The sequence below is a fragment of the Bactrocera dorsalis genome, chromosome 1, assembly GCF_023373825.1.
Source record: "Bactrocera dorsalis isolate Fly_Bdor chromosome 1, ASM2337382v1, whole genome shotgun sequence".
NCBI classification, from domain to species: Eukaryota; Metazoa; Arthropoda; class Insecta; order Diptera; family Tephritidae; genus Bactrocera; species Bactrocera dorsalis.
The window spans coordinates 58,276,301-58,303,937 of record NC_064303.1 but is presented as its reverse complement, the minus strand read 5'-3'; the positions used below and the strand labels follow the sequence as shown (position 1 = coordinate 58,303,937).

The 27,637-nt window shown below is 37.4% G+C and overlaps 1 protein-coding gene across 10 annotated transcripts in view; it reads left to right on the top strand.

The window, feature by feature from the left end:
* LOC105224506 (uncharacterized) overlaps positions 1 to 27,637 on the top strand; it is a 435,144-nt gene that overhangs the window by 121,780 nt on the left and 285,727 nt on the right. For 9 of the 10 annotated variants that reach the window (XM_049462163.1, XM_049462167.1, XM_049462176.1 and 6 more), the window contains 3 exons: positions 10,252 to 11,084; positions 12,192 to 12,458; positions 12,527 to 13,992. In XM_049462163.1, the coding sequence (XP_049318120.1) occupies positions 10,252 to 11,084; positions 12,192 to 12,458; positions 12,527 to 13,992 (2,566 nt within the window). The remainder of the gene's footprint in view (positions 1 to 10,251; positions 11,085 to 12,191; positions 12,459 to 12,526; positions 13,993 to 27,637) is intronic. The other variant, XM_049462182.1, reaches the window with a different exon arrangement.

Here is a 27,637-nt window from a genome sequence, read left to right as displayed (position 1 = left end):
GCTGGTATGCAGCTCTGAAGAAATCTAGTTCTAATTTTTAATACATTTTTTCAATAAAATGCGAATATGTCAACGCTGGTTTGGTGAAGAAACATGAAATCAACAACACGAAATTCAAAGTAATCGTTAAAATCGTCCTAAAATAGTTAAAATAATTATTATGAAATATAGTTCATTTTAAAATTTTGTACAAAACCTACCAATCTTCATCCACATTCCTTAAATCTAATTGAAACTATTTAAATACTTACACACATAAGTATATTTTCTTTGTTTATTTTCTCTTGCTCTTCTAATGTGGATCATTCACAATGCTGTCAAAATTACTTGACTGCAGCTCAAGAAATAATGAATTATTTTTCTTGAGCAATTACTTAAGAGCAAAATGACTTGCACTGGAAATATTTATTTCTAACAAAATTCTAAACTCTTATAATACGTATTTATAAACCGGCAACACAACAAAAAATTTAATGGAATATTGTGGTGTGATATGAGTGCATATTTAGCAAATTTATCTATTTGTATTCTTGATTGTTTTTTTTAATTATTGTTTAAAGCGTTTTTCAAGTTTTTATTCGTTGTGTTCAATTCAAAATTTTCAGATTTTAATTTTTAATTTTCACTAATGCCATCAAAACGTAATAATATTGGGAGGACGTTCGCGTGCGGCTTTACAGATAAGCTAAGTATCCAGCTCTCAAGAAACTTAAAAACTTCATATAAAAAAACGCTTAAGAAACGGTCAAGAAACTTTCCTGTGATAAATTTACGTGTCAGTCATCGACTGATACCCAACGCGTACGGTTGTGCTTAAGGTGATTTCAATGTTTCGCAGTCTTTTTTGAGTAATTTTCTCCCCTGTGTTTAGAGCAAAGTCAATAACAAATTTTCTTCCATTGGTAAGCCACGTATGCTTCTACTAATTGTGTATATTTCATAAGCAATAATGCCCCTTGAGGGACCCCCTCTCGGGCAAAACAGGTTCGCCCTTTTATCAAGCCAAGTGGCCTGTCAAGTGGCAAGTGCATCAAACTCAATAAAGCCTTTAAACAAGTACTCTTGCTTTGCTGTGCATAAAACTTTAAAAGCTATTAGTTCAGAAATCATCAATATATCCGAACTAAAAGACGGGAATTTGTTAAAAACGATAATAACGCAAACAAGTTTTGTAAAACAACCACTTTACATGGGATATGTAATGTAAAAATTGAGCTGCATAACAACCTGAATTACTCCAAAGGCACAATCTACGCACCATGTCTTAATGATATTTCAGAAAACTAAATTATAGAAAACTTGAAAGCCCAGGGTGTTGTGTCAGTTTACAAATTTCCAAAATATGTTGATGGCAAACAAGTACCTAGCGGAGTAGTTTTACTCACTTTCGATATATATCAATTGCCTGAGAAATTGGAAGTATCATGGTATACAATTAAAGTACGCCCATACTACCCAAATCCCATGAGGTGTAAAAATTACCAATTGTTCGGCCACACAGCAAAGCGATGTAATAAAACATCCACCTGCGACTCATGCGCACTCCCTCCTCACTCTCTAGAAGTATGCTCTCGCACTTTGTGCGCAAACTGCTCTGGCAGCTACCCCGCTTCCAGTAAATCTTGCCCAAAGTTTGTTCAATTGAAACAAGTAATAAAAATTAAAACAGATGGTAAATGCTCTATGCGCGAAGCGCTTCCATTTTTCTCCCTTATCCTACCTCCCTACAGACTTCCAAATACAAATGAAATATGATTAAAATATTACAATGGAATATAAACGGACTATTTAATAATTACCCTGATTTAAACATTTTAATTAATGAATTTTCTCCTGAAATCGTTGCTTTACAAGAGACGCATCTCCCCGCTAATAAGATAGCGTATTCTCCTAAAAACTACACAAGTTACTTTTCTAATAGCAGTCAAAACTAGGGGTATGCGAATCCAGTTCGATTCGAGTCGAATCGAATCCTTAGATTCGATTCGATATTCGAGTCAAATATCGAATATTTCGAATAGTTCGAATAATTCGAATTATTCGAGCTATTCGAATTATTCGAACTATTCGAATTATTCGAACTATTCGAATAATGCGAATATATGGGTCGATGGATTTTTTGAAAATTTTAAACGAAAATGACAAATGTACGTCGGATGCATGACAGAAATTCAGATACTACTGGCGCTAATTAAAAAATCATGCAAATAGTCAAATATTAAAATTATTCGAATTATTCGAACTATTCGAATAGTTCGAGTAATTCGAATAGTTCGAGTAATTCGAATAGTTCGAATAATTCGAATAATGCGAATATTCGGGTCGAATCTCGAATCGAATAATTCGGTTCGATTCGCGTCGAATAATTCGAAATTTCGAATATTCGCATGCCCCTAGTCAAAACACTTCCTGTAAGCAAGGCATTGCAATTCTCGTTAAAAACTCAATCAACCATAAACTCATCCCGGTCACTTCCGGCATTTCCTGCTTGGCGTTGGAAATTGACATAGGCTTCAAAATCTCTATTGTCAATTGCTACATCCCGCCTCATCAGAACTTTACTAATAGGGATCTTAGTAATATCATCAACACTATTTCTGCCCCAATTGTTTTGTTAGGAGATTTTAATGCTTGGAGCCCGCTGTGGGGTTCTCCTGCTAGTAATAAAAGAGGAGAAATCATTGAGGATATAATATTTTTTCACAACCTAGTCGTCCTTAACGATGGATCACCCACTCACTTCTCCACTCATAAAACGTTTACCCATCCCGGCATCACCCTTGCCTCCACACCAATTGCACCCAAACTTTCCTCCAATACACTTCAAGACCTCCATAATGGTGGCCATTTTCCGATTATAACCTCCATTTCCATCCCTAATTGGTATAAAGTAAGACTCACATCAAAGTTCTTAACGGAGAAGGCAGATTGGGCAAACTTTCATCGTCTTTCTGTTTTATTTTCGGACAACAAACCCCTGGCAAAAAACATAAACGCTGAAGCTGCCGCTATTAAAACAATCATCCGATCTGCAACACATTACGCGATACCCCAGTCCTGTACCAAGCATTTCCATGCTAAATTGCCATATTGGTCAAATCTCCTAAAAATTTTAAGGAACAATAAACAAACATTATGGTCCAAATACAAACATTCCAGAGCTGACAGTAATTTCATAAGCTATAAAAAAGCGAACGCGGTGTTTAGAAAAGAATTAAAGTCTGCCAAACGAAAAGCTTTAGAAACACTCACCGCCAATATCAACCCATTTTCGAGCACAAAAAAAATTTGGTAAGACATTAAAATTCTTACAGGCTCCTCACAACGATCCAGCATACCATTTATACATCCAGCCCAAGGTCCTATTTATAACCCTCAAGACATTACTCAGAAGTTTGCGGACACATGGTCTGATAATTCCAACAGTCATAATTTTCACAATGATTTCAACACCTTAAAAAGCCAAACAATCTCTGAAAACTACAATAACCCATTTCCCTCACCCAGAACCGTCCAAGCAGATGCTCCCATCACATTAAGTGAAATCGATGTAACAATTGCATCGATGACTGGTAAAACTCCAGGATTGGACAAAATTTCCTATCTCATCCTTAAAAATCTCCCTCGATCCCTTAAAATAAGTATAATTTATCTTTACAATAAAATCCTAAACCTACTTCTCAAATAGAAAATTATAGACCCATATCCTTACTTCCTTGCATGTCCAAAATTCTGGAGAAAATAATATCTGTAAGAGTTATGTGGTTTGCCAAAGCAAACGCTTTTATAAAACCCCAACAATTTGGCTTCCAAAAAGGTTTAGGAGTAACTGACGCTCTGTTATTTTTCGAACACTATGCCTCTACGGCTTTGTTAAACCGAAATCACGTTTCTGTGCAAAGTTTAGACATTGAAAAACCATTTGACAGGATTGGTCCTCACATGATACTCAGGGAACTTAAAAAATGGAATGTTGGCGAAAAACTATATAATATAATAAAATCGTTTTTGAACCACCGCAAATTTTTTGTTATTGCCAATAAGCATAAATCCGGCCTACACGATCTATTTAACGGTATACCACAGGGATCACCTCTTTCTGTTGCGTTATTTACCATTGCGTTCAATGAAATAAGTACAATTATAAGTTCTAGTGAAGCTGTCAAACACTGCATCTATGCCGATGATGTCTTAATATTCTCTCAAACTCAAGATCTAAACCAAGTTAAACACATATTTTTAAATATATTGAATAAAATAAGTAATTGGTCAAAAATGTCAGGCCCTAATATATCGCCTAGCAAATGTAAAACTTTTCACATATGTCGGAAACAGAAGTGCTCCTCTCCTAATATATCCTTTTCAAACGTTGATCTCCCACATACTAATAAATTAAGAATCTTAGGACTTATATTCGACAACAAATTAACTTTCAAAGAGCATTGTAAATATGTTAGAGTAAGTCTTTTTTCTAGATTGAATATAATTAAATTCTTATCTTCTAAATACTGCTTAGTACATACAAATACTCTTGTCAATATAACAAAAGCTTTAATATTATCTAAAATTGACTTCGGACTTTGTATTTACGGACATTGCGCTAATACAAACATTAAGCTCTTGAACGCACCCTACCACGCAGCAGTCAGAAGAAGCATTCGCGCCTTCCCAAAGTCACCAATTAAGGCAATTCTATCTGAAGCTGGATTACCACATATAAACTACCGGACCATGCGTAACACCATGCTGCTTATACCGAGGCTACTTCACTGCAGAAATGAATTAATTTTTTCGCAAATCAATTGTTCTATACGAAATCCTAAGACTAGTCGTAAGCCGTCTACTATTATGCGTTGCTTAAGTCTAGTTCAACAGCTGAACATCGTAACCACTCCATCACTTCTTAAAACTTCAGAGTATCCTCCAAGTGCGCTTCCAAATTCATCACTCATCAACATCCTACTTAAGTACCCAAAATATTCTACCAGCAATAATGAATACAAACAAATGTTTAATGCGGTATTAGAGTCCTTAAATGATGATTGGAACTTGTATTATACGGACGGATCCAAGTCAGACACCAGCACAACGTTTGCTGTGACAAACCAGCTAGGTGTTACTATTATGGTCGGTTCCTTGCCATCCTACTGCTCGGTATTTACTGCTGAAGCAGCCGCAATATTTGAGACAGTACAATTTGCTTCCCGAATGGGAAATAAATGCATTATATGTACCGACAGTAGATCTGCAATTGAAGCTATATTTAATAACAATAATGCATTTTTAATATCTAATATTCGTAGCATGCTATTGCAAAGCAATAACTGTATAAAAATAATGTGGGTGCCTAGCCATATCGGAATTCATGGCAACGTAATTGCCGATAAAAAAGCTAAAGAAGCTTCCAAACAACTACTTCACTTCTTTGACTATTTCACCGATAAAGATATACGCAGACTTGTTGAAACATACGTAAATTTAATCCAAGTAAGAGAATGGAGTAATCACGATCACCACTACAAAAAATTTAATCCTGCGGGAACAAAGCTTTTATACCCAGGAAAAGCGACTTGTAAAAATATAAGGAAATTTATAAGACTTCGAATAGGACACACAACTGCTACATATGCTCACATCTTAAATGGAGTAAATAAACCAAATTGCGTGTTCTGCGGATCAAATGATGTCACAGTTATTTATACACCTCCTCGATACCTGCCCGGCACTTCAACGAATCAGAGCTAATGTTTTTTCTAACAAAAAACTTTCTTTATATCTAGAACGGACTGATGACAGTAACATAGAAATCATATCTAAATATATTTCGTTTTGCAAATTAAATATTTAGTTTAGTTACATACATGCACCCATTTACTTTTGCTTTGAAATTTATCCTTTTTATTGTATCTAAATTTACGTTATATAAATCGATCTCAAATGTGAATATAATAGACTAAGATTTCATAACATAAGCTGAAGGCCCTGGCAGCCAGTGCTTTATATCTATAAGTGGATCGATTATTTATAATTATTTCTCTTTTAAATAAATAAATAAATGAAAATAAAAAATTTACTTGTGCTAGTATGCAGCTCTAACGAAATCTAGTACTAATTTTTAATACTTTTTTTCAATAAAATGTGAATATGGCAAACCTGGTTTTGCGAAGAAACATCAAATCAACATAACATGTTGTATAAAACCTACCAATCATCAACAACATTCCTTTAATCGCAATGAAAATATTTATGTTACATACACATATGTACATACATACATATTACACACAAAGTTTATTTTCTTTGTTTATTCTCTCTTGCTCTTCTAATGTGGATAATTCACAATGCTTAACCAGCTGTCAAAATTACTTGGAGAAATAATGTATTTTTTCCTTGAGCAATTACCTGAGAGCTGGATACCAACCTATAGCTGTTAGGACACGTGTTTTAGGAAATTTGAATCGAGCAGTGTTCAAGTGTGCTCATACATCGGAATATAGTTGCGCGCATCAGTTTATATTGGATTAATGTCTTTAGTTTGTGGACATTGCAAAGCATTCAAAAATGAAACTCCGGGATTATGTTGTGCTAATGGAAAAGTGAAATTATCGGCACTGAACTCACTTTCAGAGACTTTGAGCTCTTTGGTTTTAGGAGTTCCACCTGAGTCGGAGCATTTTTTAGCGACAAACCGGAGAACTGCACCAAGTAATACATTTTTGCTCATAACCGAATATTGACGGATAGCTTTTTGGTTGTATATCATCCCCTATATACTGATTTAATGGTGCATTTCTGTTTATACATATGTACGAGGTTTGACAATTAGGTAATGAGACTGATTTTATTGCCGCGCTTGTGGTAAAACTGTGACCTTGAAATTCCCTTTCTCTTTTTCCAGCATCCCTCCCCTCTCCATTGATATATGTACCATCGCTCTAGCTTGTTTAGTTTGCCTGCTGCGTCAAGTTGAGTAGACATGTGTTTGTAGTGCTCGTCACAAAAATGGAAAAACGAAATCAAGAGCAACGCGTCGCGGCAGATTGGGCGAAACAGCTTCGGAAACGTACGCTAAAATTGTAAGAGTTTATGGTGATAGTAGTCTTAGTCGTTCCCAGGTGTTTCGATGGCGATCCGCGCGCCACCCGCCCGAAAAAAGCTCACATGAGCAAGTCGAAAGTGAAAACGGTGATTATTGCATTTTTTGATAGTTGTGGAATCGTCCACAAAGAACTAGTTTCACCGGGGAAAACTGTGAATCAAGTCTACTATTGCCAAGTACTCGAAAAATTGCAAAAACGAGTCAACAGGGTGCACCCAGACATCGCTCGTAACTGGATCCTTCATCATGACAACGCGCCGTGCCACACCGCCCTCAGCGTGCTCCAGTGTTTGGCCTCTAAAGGGATCGCCGTGTTACAACAGCCGCCTTATTCGCCCGACATATCACCCTGTGGCTTTTTTTTCCTAAAACAAACTCAGTGGTTAAAGGAACCCATTTGAGGTGGCCGTGACGAGGGTACTCGCGGACATCCCAGTAGAAGCGTTCCATAAATGTTACGAAGCATGGAAAACGCGTTGGAATCGCTGTAGAGCTGTTCAAGGAGACTACTTTGAAGGGGATGGCAGAGTTGTAGAACAATTTTCAAATATACGGAATTACTTAATTGTCATACCTCATATGTACATATATAAAAAAGGGGAGAGTAAGACCGCAAAGGTTATGATATTAACTACTAAAAAGGATGTAACCGTGTAAGTAAAAACGTCAGAACCATTAAATTTATTTTTCATCATAATACAGCATTAAAGGTATAGAAGCGAATTTTCCATTAGCTACACCAGGTATAGCACTAATATAACGACTTTCGGGAAAGTAGTTGACTTCATGTCATCGAAAGTGGATTAGCTTTGAATGAAATTGGTCGCGGCATTGATGTCTAATATAATGATTTCCGTATCTCTAGTTGACTTTTCCCGCAATCTGTTGATATGCGTGATGAAAAATGATTTGAAGAACGACTCAAACCTCATTCATCTGTTGAGTATGCCAGAGCGTAAAATTTGTCATACAGTCCTTCCATATCCACACTCAAGGAAACAATACTAAAAGAAAAAAAAGTTATATAAGGTCTAGTTAAAATGAACCTATAATTTTTGCAATAAGTGGAAGATATCATTTAGAATAGGCAAAATGACCCATTTCTGGTAAAATGTATACCGCTTTGTTCAAAACCTTTTTGCTATTTTGAAAGTAATTTCATAATGCCACTTTCATTGAAACCCTGGGTTTTATTGGCAATAAACTAGAACAGTCAATTTCCATCACCTTCTCTTGAGGTGAATTTTTGACTTTTCTAGAAGAAATTATTACCACTTTTTTGCATTAAACAAATGAGCGGATTTCATTGCATAGCCGGCAAACACAGCATATTTTGGTGGCCGCTATGAAATAATTTAGTAATCCTTTGCTTAGCATGAGTAAATAGAATTAAGTTATCAATAAGTTCAGTTACTATTTGAAAGACAGACTGTGCATTTCAGCCAGGTTCGCTAATAAAAAATAAACAAGTTACATTTGCAAGATTGCATGATGTCACAAAATGCAGAAATCCTATACCGTAATATGCAAGGTCATGAGAGCACCATTTGCAGAATCTAGTAGTATACGTATGAACAGCTGATTCGGTAAATTTATTATGAATGACTATTGCGAATTTGGGCGCCTTCTGCATTAAATAGAATTTATAAGAATCTTTCTAAAACTTACCTTCCTCAACAATTTAATGGCGAAATATGTCTTTATGTAAAATGACAGCTGGCACAGCGTTGCAAATTTTCTTAACTGCATGTGTTTTTTTGTTGTGTCGTAACACCAATTGGTAAATTCTAAAATTCGTGCAATACGTACAAGCAATGCAAGGGTTTTGAAAGAGCAAGAGAATCCCCTTAATATATAATAGAGTTGGCCGCGGACCAACAAAGATCCTAACCCTAAGTATATATAACGGGTTCAAGTAGACACTTTTTTGAATAACCTTACGTTGAGTCGTGTAAAGCTGTCATGCTATGCTTGTTTGGCATTTTATCATGGAAAGACTTACGCCTTAGCAAAATTGTTCAACTTTATGAAAAAATTTACGTTCTGTAAAAAAGTGTTTTACGCAATTCGCTCACTTTTGGTCAATAAAGTCGACCTACTGAATGTACTACTCGCAATACCATCAAATACTTTGAGACCTAGCATTCGTTATTGGATAATATTCTACCAAATGAACAAAGTCTAGCACGCAGTGAAGAAGATATAGAAGCGGTAGCTGAGAGTTGTACATCAAGATCGTGGAGAGTCGATTCGGCGCCGTTCGCAGCAACTCGGACTGATGACTCCCCATTAAATTTGAAAAATTTCTTTAAAAAGTTTGGACCCTGGAAATATAAAAATCAGACCTAAACATTTGGAAATAAGTAGTGTGCATGAATAAAGATTTTAGATGACAAAAATAATATGTACAAGTACAATACATTTTTTTTTATTATAAATTTTGGAACGAAGAAATCAAAGCTGTGTAACGTTATGGGTAGCATTTTCATCAAAAGGCAAATCCAAAATATGCTTTGTGCATATGAATGCAGAAATCTACACTGATTTGTTAGAAAGTGAACTCTTTGATTTGGCTGGTAATTTGTACTGTGATGAATATGATGATTTTCCAGCAAGACAATGCACCGATTTATATAGCGAAGAAGACAGCGGCGTTCTTTATTTCTCGGAAAATTGGATTACTGCAGTGGCCTGTCTTCAGTCCAGATTCGAAAATTACTGTGGAAAGTTCTTTCAAGCAAAATGTACACATATTTGAGCAATATGACAGCCTTAAGCAACTTAAACATGACATTTTGGGAGAATGAGAAAAAATTCAGTGCACACTGCATACTTCCCTTCGTTTCTCAAACTCGATTTTTGCAAAATAAAAATGTTTTTTTCACTTTAAATAAGATATTTGATACAATTTACTATTATTTCTATAAGCATTACCAATGATAATAACATAACACAAATTTATTTCAAAGACTGTGGAACCGACCAATTTGAACAGACTTTGTCTTAAAAAAATATAATTTCAAAGTTGTCAAAACTTTTGCCGTAGCAACCTTGAATGTTTATTACACTATACGTATTCCATATTGAAGACAAAATTTAAACATATTGCTTTTTGTTTGGTTTTTATTTGTATTTTCATTTTTTTTTTTCAGGAATCATGTTATCGACGCATTACCTTATATTGGGAGTCCTGCATCATATCAGCTCATGCGGGACCAACTTCTTACAAATAGTGTACCCAAAAAAGTGGCACTAAATTGGCTTAAGACTCTATCATTTATAAGGCGTCCCGATGAAGATACTGTTGAAACATTTTACACTATTCTTGAATTCTCGCGAGTCAAGGATGAACCCGAATACACATTATGTACAGCCGCTGTTATACGCAGCTTTTGTCTATATCATTCTAATTGCAAACAAAATATGCGAGTTAAACTGATCACAAATTCCCTTGAAACAGAATTTGTCAAAATTTTTAATTCATTCCATGGTGAAAAGCGTTTACATGAACGTTTGATTGTTATAATGAAAGGTCTTGGAAATATCGGCTTATTATCGGAACAATTTATTGCCCAACTGCATAAAGTAATATTGGATGAGAATGTGTTGTTGAATCTTCGTTTAGAATCAGTCTATATATTTAGACGGACGGATTGTGCTTTACATCGTCCCTTATTTTTAAATATCTTCACAAACTTTAACATTCATTCAGAAGTACGAATTGCAGCATATTTACAATTTATGATTTGTCCTGACTACTTCTCAATCAAGAAAATAAAAAATACTTTAAAATTTGAAGAAATTAATCAAGTTGGATCATTTGTATGGTCGCATCTGAAGAATCTAGCAAAGTCATCATCACCCTTATATATTGCAGTCCAGACTTTGCTGCTTGATGACGATATCTCGAATAAATATGAATTAGATATTCGAAAATTTTCCCGTAACTATCAACAAACTTTGTTCTTCGACGAGTTTAATTTCGGTGAGTTTGCAAAATTGGAGATTATAGTGTTTTTTTTTTTTCAAAAAACAAGTGGCAATTATATATATAAGATTTGTCCGAAATGTAATAGGGCTGAGTCGATGTAAAAAAATTTATTGAACCAATCGTTACAATTCTTTCAAAATAGCCTCCTTCTGCGTCGATGCAGCGCCAGCGGGACCATTGAAAGCGTCACGGAAGGCATTCTCCGGAATAGCTTTGAGAGCCGAGGTGCATGCTGCTTGGGATCATCGGCTTTTTCATGCGGGAAACAGAAAAGTACGAGGTGGCCACATCTGCGCTGGAGGTTGGCTGCGGAAGCCAGCATTGGTTAGGTAGCTGTTTATAAGAAAGACAGTGTCAGCCGGGGCGTTGTCGTGGTACAACTTCCAATCGGTTGCGATGTCTTGTCGGACCCGATTGACCCTTCGTTTAAGGCTCTTGAGGACTTTCACGTAAAATTTGGCGTTGATGGTTTGTTCAGGAGGAAACAATTCATGGTGGATGATTACTTTGATATCAAAAAAGACAATGAGCATCTTTCTTCACTTTGTGTTTGCTCATTCTTCCGGTCTTCATCAGCGATCCCTTCCAAAACGGCCTGGTGCAACCTAAACACACCACTTCTTGCTAAATTAACGTTATGGTAAGCCTGCTAGATCACATCAAACGTTTCTATCGCAGATTTACCGAGTTTCGCACAGAATTTAATCGCGTACCTCTGCTCTAACGAACGCTGCATTTTCGGCTTGCACCACTAACAGAAACACGTCGCGCGAAAATATTTGTCGTGACTCTACAGGTGCTCAAAGACAACTGACCAGCCGCTCGTTCGTTGGCTAGGAACGCCCTCTAATGAATTCTGTTCGGGGGTTCATGCTCAGTCACGGCGGAAAAAATCGGTCCTTTTACTTTCCGGACAAACCCTTTAGTACCCTAAGTTTGATAATATTTACAAATTTTCAATTAGGCTTAGCATAATAACTGATCAGAAGATAATACTCTTAAAGCAAAATATAATACTTATGTATACACTTTTTCGAGAAAAGAAAGCGCTATAATTTGTTTTTTATTTTTTTATCAAATTTCTTTTTGTGTCCTTTAAAGGTAGCACTGTGGATATGAATGTAATTTTTGGTACAGAGTCATACCTACCACGCATGTTGACGTTTAATTTTACATCTAACCTTTTCGGCCATTCGGTAAACTTTTTGGAGCTTACAACAAGGGCCGAAGGTTTTGACGAACTAATAAGTTCGATGATTATTCCGGAAAAATGGTTCAATGAGGGAAGTATATTAAAAAAAAACGGTTTAAAACATGTGTTGGATATATTCGGAAAATGGTCTGAAAGTTTAAAGAAAAATAGTTCTGGTAAGTTCTTTATAATTTATACTCCTAAAGTGCGTACTAAAGACTATTGAATATAAAATGTATTCCAGGTACAAGATCAAATAATTCAATCGATAATAATCTTTCGTTATTTAATCAAAGCTCTAAAAAGGAAACATTGCTTAAGAAATCGTCTCTTGGAGATGACTTCTGTAAAACTAAGTGTCTCCTGAAACGATCAATCCTAATTAAAGATGTAAATAATTATAGAAAAGATTTACAAAAACTTATAAAAAATATAGGATATACACTTAAATATGACTACAACAATCCTAAAGCTTATTTTGGAGTGCGCATTTTTGGAAATGACTTACATTATTACGCTTTAAATGATATACATGATTTCGCGAAGCTAGTCAATGAATTTAATATTTTGGAAAAGATTTCGGAAATATTTTCTGGCCATGAAATTACTTATACAAAATCAAACATATTTCTTGAAGCTTCTTATATTGCGCCTCTAATGATTGGTTTACCGTTATCAATCGATTTATTTGGCGCTTCTTCTATTGATCTACGTACATCAGGATATATAAATAACATGAATCCAAATGCTTCAGAATGGAACTTCGGTATAAAAGGCAAATTGAAGCCATCAATATTAGTTAATTTTGTAGGAACAATGAAATCAGATATGTTTTATGCGCAAGCGGGTATTAAAGTGAAAAGTACTTTCTATTCAAACACGGAGGTTGAAGCAGACCTTATTGTAAATGGTAAGAATTTAGTTTCATTCTCGTTTAACTTACCACAAAATACTAGTGAAGTGTTAAGTGTGCAATCGGAGTTAATCAAAATCACAAAGAGTGAAGACGAACCGCAGACTGGTGTTCATTCACGTATATCCAATACTACTTGCACATGGTCTTTGTTGGAAACTACATTTGGTTTGAAAATGTGTATTGACTACAGCGTTCCAAATCTTAATAACTCTAAACAAACCATCTATCCTGGACATATTCTAAGCGGACCTCTGAACTTCAGTATTGTGTTATCAAAATCTGACCCTACTACAAAAAAATGGACTTTCGAATTTACATCGAACAAACAGGAAAATAACTCAAAGTGGGCATTTATATTCCATACGCCCGGATCCTATCATGAACGTTCGATATCGGCTAATATTAACATGTGCCCAGAAAGCTTTAATTCATCACTTCTTTTTACACATGGACTTAATAAAGCATCAATCATATGCCAATATTTAGGAGGTGCGATTTACAAACGATTCGATTTTTTATTACAAATGAATAACGTCAGTAGTCTTCATTTGAATATGGAACTCAAAGGCTTACAAGAACGAAATATTTGGATTTACAAACCGAAAATGTTATTGGCCATAAATGGTAACAATATAACAGGAGCTGTGGGAACAATTCGTGTATATGAAAAAAATGGCATAACACAAAACGACATAGACTTTTCTTTTGAGACTCGTAAATTGCAAATGCTCCTGCGTGGTGTTATGATGCAGAGTGAGATTACAAAATCAGCAAATATCACCATAAACTATAGGGTAATGCGATTTTTTACTTAGATCTTCATATATAATTACTTACTTTCTTTATTCTAAGTTATAATTCGAGCGTTCGTAAATTTGAATTTGAAATTGTAATTTATTTTATAAGGAAAACAAGAAAGAGGGGGCTAAGATACCGTTCGAACGGGCGACAAACAGTCCCCACTGACGTCAATATGCCAATATGCCGATGCAAGCCTTTTGAATGGTATCTACGTCTGCATAACGGTTTGCTTTCATGAGCAAATGCATTTCTCCGAAAAGATAGAAGTCGCACGGTGCCATATCAGGTGAATACGGGGAGTGGTTAATGATTAAAATGTGATTTTTGTTCAAAAATCGTCCTTCGAATGTTGGATTCTGAGCAATTTTTGGTCGTCAGTCAATTTGTGCGGAACAATCTGGAGATGTTCAATTCCAATTTCATGAATTTCAATGATGATTTCAGCTGATTTTTGATTAATTCACGCATAGTTTCGATCGAGTTTCCGGTGATCACGGATTTTGATTGGCCCACATGTTGATCGTTATTTATGCCTACTACTTGAAAACGTTGAAACCACTCGTTTACTCTGCTGCGGGATAGGCAATCATCTCCATAAACATGTTTCATCAATTGAAACGTTTTGGTAAAAGTTTTACCAATTTTAAAACGAAATTTAATGTTGGTTCTTTGTTCAAAGCTCAAGCTTACTGACACTTAAAACGCAATAACTTTACTTCCAATCTATGAAAAGTCATAAAATTCTCACTGGACAATCGATAAAGATAGCAGATTCTAACGCACTAGACATATAGATGGCGCAACCAGGCGGCGCTAGATTCAAAAAGTCCTGTTTACTATGGAAACCACATTGTATTCACGTTCATCTATCTTAGTTTTTGCCAGGGACAAAAAGTATCATTTATTAGTGTCAAGTTTTAAAATTTTAATTTGCTTCACAAAATACTCGCAATATTTTGATTTTTCATTTTTCGTTGACAATTTTTTTTTCAATATTTCTTTATTTATTCAAATCATAAATCTATTTAAAACTAAAGAAGTTCAATAATGTGGTTGAGCTTTTTTGATAGAACGTTGCTCTCTAGTAGGCTGGTAGATCACTTCGTTTTAAACGTGTTTGATTGCAGGAATTTGTCCAGGCATTAGCCAATGCGTTTGGATGTTTGCGAAGTTTAGAAATATATCTCAATATGGTGACCTCTCCTCTCCTTTTTTACCATAGGAATATCAGATCTTTATGAATGTTTTCATTACGCATGTACCATGGTGCACCAGTGATTGTTCTAAGCATTTTAGATTGGAACATTTGTATTATATTAATGTTGGTTGCACACTTGAATGCCATATATCCAAATCGATTTTATGATTGCATTGCATAACAGTACTTTGTTGTCTATACTAAGTTTAGAATTTTTGTTTAAAAGCCAATTTAAATTTGCTGCTCTTAACTTCATGTAAGTTATTTTACTCGCTATATGTTTTCGCCATGTGAGCCTTCGATCCAGGTGAGTCTCAAGGTAACCTACTTCATTCGCTTGGGGTTCTATAACATTGTTTATTTTAACTGTCCGATATGTTTCTGGTCTTAGCGAGAATGGAACATGTTTGCATTTTTGCTCATTAATATTTATACGACAGTTGGCTAATCATTCTTCAACAAAAGATAAGTTCTGCTCTAATACTCTTGATGCTCTTATGGGGAATTTGTTACGGCTTGCTAGAGCTGTGACATCCGCGAAAGTGGATGTCAATACATATGTAGCTGTTGGAATATCGGCTGTATATATTATGTACAGAGTTGGGCCTAGCACGCTTACCTGAGGTACAGAAGCCCTTATTACTCGTTCTTCTGATATGATGTTTGCTGCTTTAACTGTAATATTCCTGTTTCTTAAATATGGCTCCAAAATTATATGCAATTCGTTAGGTTAAACGTTTTTGATTTTCCATAAAAGGCCAGACCTTATCGAACGCCTGAGCTACATCTAGAAAAATTGCTGAACAGTACTCTCTGTGATCGAATGCTTTCCTGATTTCCTTGGTAATTCTGTTTAGTTGCTCTACTGTACCATGCTTAGTACGAAAACCGAATTGGTGCGTGGGTATTATATTATTTTCGTGGACGAAAGGAGTCATCCTTGATAGTAACAGTTTTTCTCATATTTTTTAGAAATACAGGGTAAGGGACTTATTGGTCTGTAGGAAGACGGCGGTGTTAGGTCTTTACTATGTTTGCCTATCATGATGATCTGCGACTTTTTCTATGAAATTGGATAGTATCCGAAACCAATAATTGCATTAAAAAGCAAGGAGAACACTTTTATAGCAATATTTGGTAACTCAATTATCATTTTTTTAGTAATATTATTTTGTTCTGTTGTGTTTTTGGGCTTAGATCTTTTATGATTGTACCGACTCGTTAGCGATATTGTGTAAGGTTGGCAGTTTAAAGTTGTTCTTTGGGGAATTGGGTTGAAATACCTTTGCTAAGTAATTTGCAAAGTAAATTACACTACGTGCTCGATTATCATTCAACTCTCTTAGAGCCATATTGGAATCTACTGGTGGCTTGAAAGACTTTCGGGCTTTGCAAAGGGAGTTTTGCTTGCAAAGCAAATTACACTACATGCTCAATTACCATTCAACTCTCTTAGAGCCATATTGGAATCTACTGGTGGCTTGAAAGACTTTCGGGCTTTGCAAAGTTTTGCTTGCTTCCTCACGTTTAAGAGTTTTTTTAACTTTCGTGCAGCAGATTTCAATTGAAGCAGAGTCGAAAGGGACTTAACTGCCATTCACGTCTAGCTCGCCTTTTCTCATTTACAAGCTTCTCAATATCATTATTGGTGATCTCTTTAAATCCAACTGGTTTATTGCTTCTTTATGGTGCTGCCAATACTGCTGCATTAGATATTACATTATTAAATACTCTTATACTTTCATCAATGTTTCTTCCTGTATTTATTTTGCAATCAGCTGCTGATATACTTTCTATACTTCAACCTGTTAGTTTTATGTGATGTTAGAGAAACTTTTGGTTCAAATATCATGGGCTGTTCATATAACTTTATTAGTACAGGAGAATGATCAGATGATAAGTCTGTACATGAATCAGCTGTCATTAGCGATCTATGTATCTATATTTTTGAGTACAGCAAAATCTATTAAGTCTGATATTTTTTCTATCACTGGGCCAGTATGTCGATTTACCAGAAGACGCTTACGCTTATTCATAATAGTGTAGTACAACTGTCGTCCTTTCGGATTAATAAGACGTGAGCCCCAGTACGTGTGTTTTGCGTTGTGGTGGAGACCTATTAGAAATCTTTGGCCTAGTGTTCCAAAAAAGTCTTTAAATTCGCTATCTGTGATTTTAAAACGTGGTGGATAGCTTGTAACTGTGGTGTTGTGTGAGATTCTGGAGTATGTTGGTTTAAACGATTTCTAGTCAACGCTGCCGTGCCACCATCCGCTTTTCCAACCGGATGATTTGTAACATAGAGTCTAATCCTGGTATATTGAAATTATTTTTATTTGTTAGATGAATTTCTGATATAAGCATTACGTCTATATTTTTTTCAGACAGAAATCCAATAATCTTTAATTTGTGTTGTCAGTCCATATACAGGTATTTAGTAAGCTAATTTTTTACTTAATAAATTTTGCAGCATTTGATTTTGTGATTTTATTATATCTTGGATCATGTTTTGCGTGATAGACATAAATTGTTTCATACACTATTTAATCGTAGTTTCAAAACCCCCATTTGTAGGATTTTGCGGCAGTTGCATTTGCACAGTGTGATTATTGTTAGAAGTAATAGGATTTGAACTTTCATCTGAGGTCGCTAAAATTTCATCACGGGGTGTTTGTAACATTTGGTTACGACGTGCTTGAATGCCCTGTGACAACTTCGATTTCAAATCTTTATATACAAAGCAACCTCTGTAGTTAGCAGACTGATTTCCTCCGCAATTGCTGCATTTTTTATTTAATTCGTCTTTTCTTAGGGTGCATTTAGAAGTGCGATGTATGTTAAATCACAAAGTGTTTCGTTTTTTTTAAGTTGATTAGAGTTCGGTAACAATTCAATTTTAAACTTGGCTCTGGTACTTCATTTCTATTAAATATATTTACAACTGTTTTAATTCCAAAACCGCATTCTTCCAATGTTTCCTTGACTTCACTAGAGTCTATGGCGGAGTCTATACCCTTGATTACAACAACTAGGCCCTTGGAGCTTTTCAGTTGATACGTATAATAGTTCTTGTTTTTACTTGACAAAAATTTAACTTTTTCCATAAAACTTTTTTCAGTTTAGGACTGAGATTTTGTTACATCTATATAGCCTTTCTTCGAAGGCACTATATGAAAATTGTTAGTATCTACAATTTCACATAACAAGATTATTACTGCAACGCTCACGCAAATATATTGGAGGTGGCTTGGCATTAACGACTGTGGTGGTACCTTTCGCATCGTCGTCGGCACTATTGCTTAGTAAGGCAAATATGTTGCCATTTGAAACTTCCGTTTTATTCTTATTTGGTGTGCTGTCTTGAATTTTTTTAGGATTGGCTGCTGACTTTGAAGGACTTAATTTCCTTTTTATATTAACGTAGCGGTCAATGTCATTTTGTACAGACTGGCCTTTTTTATTGGTACACTCTCACCTTGCGTTATGTTATTCTTCGCTGTCTGCGTGCTTGCTGATATCTGTTTAGTTGTGTGGTGTGGTCTCGTTTGTTGGTGGCTGTTGTTGACTGCCGTTCTCTGCTGCTTTTGATTTTTGTAAGCTCTGCTTATGGTGCTGCTCAGTTAGTCGCTGCGATGACTCTGAAGGAGCTGAATTCGCAGGCTCGACAAAGCTAAAGTAAGCATTCAGAGAATGCATGCGGGCTTGTTAGTGAGGCTGCGCTGCGCTCATGCTTTTTATATCGCAGTTATTGGTTATTTTATTATGTTTATTGTTTGTAAACAGTTTAATTTTTTTTTTTGTGATTTTTTATATTTTGATTATCACTTTCGGCGTTATTGCCTAACTCTTGCACTTAATTCACTTTTTAGATATTTGTTTATTTTGTTTTATTTTTTTGAAAAAAGTTTTAACGCAAAAGCCACATCTTCTCGACTCTCTCAGAACATTGTGTGATACCGATTGCTTTTGTCCAAGGTAGCTTCACCATATATCACAGTCAATATTCGGAATATGTCCACGCAATTAGTTTTGTCTTTCATACAGATTCATTGCTTCATTTTTGGAATAAGCAAAAATCGAAGGCAAACCAAAATGTCTCCAAACAAACAGCTGTCAAAAATTAGCAAAACCTTAAGGATAAGTCGGGGATAGTACCAACATAGCGCAAGAAATCAATTGATGTGATGTGATTTTTGTAGCATTCAGTCTAACACATTTTCTGCTATAACAAAACGTTATACTTTCTTCCCACACTTTCGATAAATTTACGAAAATTACGACGGCGTATACCATATTCGCGTAGGGGGTAAACCACACTCAATTTCTCAGACTTAATTCCGAATATAAAGCAACAATATTACAAATATTTCTTTGTTTGATATTTTTACCCCGAAAGAAGTTTGTAACACCCAGAAGGAAGCACCGAAAACCCTATAAAATACAAATATATGTATATGATCAGCATGACAACTTGCCTTATTCCTTGGACTAATTTTTTAGTAAAGTTTACACGTGAAATTTACCACATAATATGTTATAAAAAACAGTAAATTTTCAATAACGGCAACTTTCCCCACCTACCATCGGTGTTACCTAACTATAGATAGTATACTTGTCGTAACTCAGCATGTACACTGTTTAACTACCTTTTTATAATCAAAATGGGCTGTTTCCGTAAACTTAAAGTAATATGAGAAAGTTGAGTTTAAGAAATTGTATACAAAATTAACCGTTGCAGTAGCAAATTCGTCGCATTTCAGTTCCTCGTCTCTTCCTAATTTAATGGTACCTCGGAAACTAATTCTGCGTCTGCATTCGCCTGTCAATCGGCCTATGACATTGTATTCATGGACGATTATGTTGGGCCACTTTTTCGTTTGTAAGAATTACCTGAAAAAAATGCAGTTGGACGATAATTAAATAATACTTCAGCAAAAGTAAGAAAATAATTCAGGATAACAGGACGAGGATGACAGTTTTTTCATTCCATGTTTATACTCTTGCAACATACAAAGTATAATAGTTTTTTTCATTTAACTTGTTATACTGTTATTTAGTATAATGAATTCCACTGGGAAACCGCCCTCTAATTAAATAAATGCAAATATATTTTACACCATTGAAGCTAACTCAACTTTTAGGACATCCTTATGTGGTAAAATCAGGAGATAACCACGTCTACTCCCCATATAACAATTATATTGAAAACTACTGATAGCTCGCTGTAGAAAGTTTGATGATAAAAACTCGCTGCACTTACCCGTTGATTTGGCGATGTCGCTAGCAAAAATGAAATCGAATTCAAAGCGGGATAATGCGGGAGAATGGTTGACTGGTATGATACGTATAAGCGCACGGATCGAATCGCCGTCCGCCAGTTCCTTTTGTTGATTGTGTTTGGTGTCCTCATGTGTGGTGCGAAAGGTGTGGTGTACATGATGATGCGTTGAGTTGTTGTATGTAGTGTGAGATGAAAAGATGATGTGTTGAGTGCGGTGTGTATAGTGTGGGATGAAAGATGATGTGTTGAGTATGGTGTGTATGAGTGGGGTGTAGTTATATTATATTAAGAGGAGGATCACGTGCTCATTTAGCCATTCCGGCCCCCCTAGGCGATTGTTTAGCATAGAAGGCGCTGCAACTGTTGCAGCGTTGCCACAACGCTGCTCAGACCCGTGGATCGGCGGGGTGGTGGTCCAGTCTGTCGACGCCGCACCGAGGTTCCACTCCGCTGGTGTATGACACAATCGGCAAGTGGAAGTCGAGATACGCGGCCGCGATGGTTGGGTGGCCGGTTCACTTCGCGTGACGAGCTGCGATGTAGCAGCGTATGATGCGGCCGGTGACACGTTTGGCACAGCCTTCGTGACTCACACTCTGGAGTAGTATGAGTGTGCGACAGGCAGTTGAAGCAATGCCCGTGGGCCTGGGCAACTTGCTGCCGTTGCAAAGGTCGCATACCCCTAAATATTCCACACTGATGCAGACGATGTGGGCGTCGACAGATGGGGCACCTTTTCCGACGGGTCTCCGTAGTCCTGGATGTGGTCGGCGGTGGTCGGTACGGTTGCTGGCGTGGTTGCCGGAACAGCAGCCGATGCTGTTGCAACTACCGTTCTGGGCGCTGGTGCAGGCCCGTTGGGCGGCACATTGGTTGCCGCCCGAGCGGTTGGCGTATTCGCGACTGGCGTATCTACATCCATGGTAATCTGTGATAAAGGAGATGGTTAATTATACGTATCTGTCATATAAATTGACATTGGCAATCGTGCCACGATATATGGCATGAATGGGTCGTCGTACTGATCGACCATTTTTCGTTAGTTTTCTTTGTTGGTTTTGACGGTTTGTTTTTTTTACGGTCGATATTAGCGTATTTCGCGTATTATTGTTAAGTTTTGTGAATTTATTATATCGTGATATTAGCGGTTTGGTTTTTTCGGTTTTCGTATTCGTGGTCGTCGGTGGTTGGTAAAAAGCACAGCTTCACGAGCGGTCTGGTTAGCGTTCCGTTTTGCGTACGGAGGTCCACGACTCGGATGTGACCGTCGGAGTCATAATGTAGCTTTTCTATGTGGCCAAGCCGCCACTCGGTAGGTGGCAGACATTCATCGTTAATAAGTACTCAATCTCCAAGCTTTGGCGCATTTTCTGATGTTTTCCATCGATACCTCTTGTGGAGGTCCTTTAAATAGTCTTCTTTCCATCTGCGACTGAAATTATGATAGAGAATTTTAATTCTCTCCCATCGATTTAATAAGGATAGCGACTCCACGCCTGGCTCAGGTGTGGCCAGAATGGGTGCTCCTTTGAGAAAGTGCCCTGGAGTTAGGGCTGTGAGATCTGAGGGATCTTGCGAGAGTGTTGTTAGTGGCCGTGAATTGAGAACGGCTTCAATGCGAATTAAAAGTGTTGTAAATTCTTCGTAATTAAACTTGTAGTTTCCAGCTACTTTTTTTAAGTGATATTTAAAGCTTTTTACAGCTGATACCCATAAACCACCCATATGAGGAGCCCTTTGGGGGATGAATTGCTAATTAATGGCTTGGGGAGCGTACTTTTGAACAATCTCCGGGGAGACTTGTTTAATAAAGTCCACAAACTGTGGGCTCTTTGAGCTCTGATAAAGGTTTTTCCATTGTCGCTCATAAGATTGGACGGAAAACCGCATCGTCCGTCGAAGCGAGCAAATACCGCGAGAAAAGCCTCTTTTGTCAGATTAGTACATAGCTCGAGGTGCACTGCTTTTGTCGTAAAACAGACAAAGACAGCCACGTAGCTTTTCATTAGTGTGGGAGACCTTAGCATGGACGCCTTTATCTGAAAAGGCCCAGCAAAATCAACACCTGTAATAGTGAAAGGCAGAGCGAAGTTGCAGCGTTCCGGTGGAAGTGCTGCCATAATCTGCCTCCTCATCTTCTGTTTATGCATAGAGCAGATCAGCACATGAAAATACATTTTTTTATTTGAGGCTTAAGTCGGGGAATATAGAACTCTTGTCGGATTATATGTTGCATTAGGCGCTGTTCCGCGTGCAACATCAGTATGTGTATATACTTGAGTAGCAATGTTGCAAGTCGAGACTTCTTATTAGAGGATGGTGTTCGTTATATGTCAGGCTTGAGTTAGCAAGCCGACCATTAGCACGGAGCAGACCTTTCGTATCCAGAAATGGATTGAGTACTAGGAGTGAGCTCTTTTTTTATCAATCGGCTTCGATTCTCTTAGTACTGATATCTCTAGGCTGAAGTAGCGCGCTTGAGTAGATGCGATAAGAGCGACCTTTGCTTTTTGTAAGTCTAGGTGCTTCACTGTATCGCCTTGGGAATATACTGTGCGTATGCCCTTAATTCTAAATTTGAGTCGCTCTATGAATTTCAGCATGTAAGCGATTAGTAGTAGTGCGCCACATAGTTCTATTCGTGGTAGACTTATTGTTTTTAAGGGAGCCACTTTTGCTTTTGCAACTTTGCGAACATATGTATATAGTGGCGCAATATGTCTTTTCAAAGGCGTCACAGAAGCCGTGTAGTTCGACTTTGTGCTCTGGGATATAATTTACCCATCGTGGGATTTGTATTTGTGTGATATCTTTTAGATTGCTCGCGAAATGGGACCACTTTTCTAAACGAAGTGGTTTCACTTGTTCGTCCCAGTCGGTTCTGTCTAGCCATAATTCTTGGATCAGGATTTTGGCTTTTATCATAATTGGCGACAGCCATCCTGCGGGGTCAAAAAGTTTTGCCACCGAGGATAAAATCTGTCTTTTCGTTATGGCTGATAATGCGGATATGGACTCTGTCGTGTATGAGAACTGGTCCAATATCGCATTCCATTGGATCCCCAGAGTTTTTGTTGTACTTTCCTTTTCGAATATAAGGAAATTAGTGTCCAACAAATTTTCTTTTGGTATGTTTTTTAATATATTAGGGTGGTTCGCCGTTATCTTTTTCAACGGAAACCCTGTTGTATTGAGTGCTTGTGTCACTTGTGCTAGTGACACGTATGCCTGTGGAAGATTGTGGCTTCCAGACAGAATGTCGTCCACATACGTTTGTGTTTTCAACACTTCAGTTGCCAGAGGAAATTCTAACTTTGTGTCTTCTGCCAGTTCGTGGAGTGTAAGAATGGCGAGGTATGGGGCACAGTTTACGCCAAATGTAACTGTTTTTAATTTAAAGTCGCGTATTGGACTATTGGGAGATTTTTGGAATATAATTCGCTGAAAATCTTGATCCTCTTTATGTACGACTATTTGTCGATACATTTTTTCAACATCCCTATTGAAAACGTATTTGTATACACGCCAGTTTAGTATGAGGAGCATTAAATCTGGCTGAAGCGTGGGTCCCGTAAATAGAATATCATATAGGGAACTCCCCGAACTTGAGGATTTTGATGCATTAAAGACAATTCTTACCTTTGTGGTTTTTTTGTCTGGCTTTATTACTGCATGGTGCGGCAGGTAAAATGAATAGTATTTACCTTTTATGATTCTTTCGCCAGGGCTGACTTGCTCCATGTGGTCTAAATGGAGGTATTCCTCTAAAACCCTATCGTATTCTGGTTTTAGCTCGCCTTTTTTAAGTAGGTTTTTCTCCATACTTAAAAACTGTTGTATAGCAGAGGTGCGGGAATGACCTAAGGCGAGTGTGTGGGGAAATTCTGGCTTTAGTGGTAGTCGTACGACGTACCGACCATTTTCTGATCTAGTAGTTTTGGCTTTGTAAAAATCATCACAATACTGATCTTCAGGGGTTGATACTGATAATGGGGGAGTTCTTCTAATTCCCAAAATTTTTACAATTGTGAATTGAGGTACTCGTTTGAGACTTCCTCAACTTGAGTTGTCAATGTTGTAACTGGTTCCGCAACTAGTCCACTTAGGACCCACCCGAAAATGGTATTTTGCGCCAGAAGTGTTTTTGTAATTTTCTCAACACCTTCGAGAATAATTTGTGGTATGAGATCGCTGCCTAATAGAATGTCTATTTGAGCGGGAGTGTTGCAGTTGGGGTCTGCTAACTTAAGGTGTGAAACCTTTTGCCAATGCTTGCTATTTATGTGATAGCTAGGTAACATGTTGGTTAATTGCGGTAGAACAATAGCTTCTGCTTGTATGCGCTTATCCGCTTTGGGGGAAAAGAGGGTAATGGGGCAGATTTTGTTTGAGTTTTGAACAGCTCTTCCGCCCATTCCCGTGATTTCAAAGTTGGCCAGTTTTGTTGGTAACTGTAGCCTGTTTTGTGCCCTAGACGCTATAAATGATCGTTGTGATCCTTGGTCTATTAAGGCTCTGAGTTTAAACAGTTCTCCTCGGTGTTCGATGGAGACAACTGCTGTGGGTAATAGTACCCTACTGTGATTTTCGCTATGTAGCGATTGGGTTTTTAATGCCTTTAAGCAGCATGGTGCTTCTTGGCAGTTTTCAGAATTTGTTGTTCAACTAACCCTGTTGCTCTTTTTACGTTTGCGTGGTTTGGGGTTGAGCTGGAAAAATTGGTTATATGTAACATAGAGTGATGTCTTTTATGGCAGTAAACGCAATTAAATTTGCTTTCACAATCTTTAAGCGTGTGCGCATGTGACAGACAGTTGGTACATAATTTTTTCGTTATTACGAAATTGTTTCGACCGCTAACATTCATTTTTTTGAATTTTTCGCATGATTTTAGTTTGTGACCTCCTCTACAAAGTTCGCATGACGTGTGCTTATATTGTTCGGATGTGAACGATTGATTTTTAAAAAAGCTTCTATTTAAATCATTGTGGCTATTTGCTTGGGGTCTATTGAAGCTTCTATTGAGGTCGTTTTGAACGTTTTTCGTTCTGACTAGTTTTTTATCTACCTTTTCTGCAATTTCATATTGGGTAGTAAGAAATTCTTTCATTTGCTGCCACGTTGGGCACTTTCTTCGCGATGAGAGCGATTGCTCCCACAAAAGTAACGATTTTTCTGGTAATGCAGCTGTGCATATATTTACCAGAATGGGGTCCCAATTATCTGTGGGAATATTCTGTGTCGATAAAACCGACAAACAATTTGAAACAGTGGATTGAAGCTTTATGAACTCTTCACTTGTTTCTTTCTGAATTTTTGGTAAATTCATTAATATCGTCACGTGTTTGTCGACCAATATTCTCTCGTTTTCATAACGTGCTTTTAGAGCTTCCCAAGCAAAATTAAAATGTTCGTCATTGAGAACAAACTGTTTGCCTGACCTTCGGTTTTGTATCTGAGGTGATACAATTTCTGCGCTTGTGATAACTTAGAATGGTTTATGTACACAGCTGCAAACATGTCCCGGAAGGACGGCCACTGTTCATAACCCCCATGAAATATATAACTATGTGTCGCATACTGGTACTTTAAGGTTGTTTAGTTGTAAACCTTTTGTTCGCCCGGATGTGGGTGATATACTCACTTGTTGCACTTGCACTTGCACTTTCACCTGGAATTTTTGATTCTCCGAATTTCTTTGAAATAAAGAAAATAAGTATTTCACTTTTCAAAATAATTTCTTTTATTTATTCTCTTTTTTTCTTTTAATAACTATTTGGTAATCACAATTTTTCAAAAGAGTGGTTTGTACAAAATTTCACTATCACTTAACAATTCTTAAACTTGTGCAGCGTTGTGTCGACGAACGTCTCGATGGCGGAAAAACCTTAGCGGTCACGGGTAAAACGAAAAAAGGCGCTCATTCCGATGTGACCAATTCTTTTGTATCGGTTGTGGGTGGTGAAAAAGGCGAGTGTTGGTGTGTAGTGTGGAGCTGTGGTTGTGTGGATGACATGTTGTGTTGTAGTGGGTTGTGTGACCTTTAGTATGTTGTGTGTGGATTTTGTGCGATGAGTGCTGCGAGGATGATATACGCGGCGTAGCAAAATATCGCACGACCGGATGTCGCGTAAACATCCCGGCCCCCAAGGCGGATTAATCGTCTAGAAGTCTTTGCAACCGTTGCAGAGTGCTCACTACGGCGTTCAGTCCCGTTGACTTGCGTTGTGGATTACGATGACCGTGGGTTGGTGCGGGTGGTCGTGAGTGCGCTCCCCTGGTGCGTCTGGAATGGTGCCCTCTTCGGCGCTGGACAGGATCCTCGTGTTGTCTGTGTCTGTTATTTGTGTGGATTGCTGGCGGATTGACTCGACGAGGGAATCGATGAAACAGTGTATGATGAGAGCGTTGGCAGTATTGGCATGACCCGTCGGTTGGACATTCGAATGTGGTGTGGGAGTCTCCCAAGCAATTCATGCAATGGCCGTGTGCGCGAGCGATCTGTTGGCGCTGAGCTGGCTTCATGCTTTTGAAGCACCTCTTCAGAACGTGGACCGATGGCATAAGCTGCATCGTGGAGGCAAGTTTTCTTCGAATGGATCTTCTAACGTATCCCTGGGTGTTGCAACTGATGAGTGCCTTGGCGGACTCAAGACTCTTCGTGTCCTTGGTGTGGCGATGGGTGGAGCTGATGCTCTAGGTGCAGCAATGGCGGATTTCACAGTCTTGGGAGTAAGTTGGATGTCTTCTATGTCCATTTCTATTGGAATAGGAATACATTATATTAAAAAATTGTATGGTTCATATATTGAATTATGTAATTGGGTACTTGTTTTGAGAGATAGATACATATATCATCGTATATTATACATATTTTGTTACGGTTCAATTGTTATCGCTCATTGGTTTTAGGTTGTAGAACGGTAGTACTTAGAATTAAACGGATTGCAAACGGTGTTTTTTTTAATTAATTATGGTTTAATTTTATGTATCCGTTTGCGTTCGCTTGTTTTCAGTGATCGGTTCTTCGGTATTTGGAAGAAAACACAATTTTACTAGTGGTCGAGTTAGTAGGCCAGTTTGTGTTCGCACATCTACTACTCTTATATGATCATCTCGTCCCCGATGTACCTTTTCAATGCGACCTAGTCGCCATTCG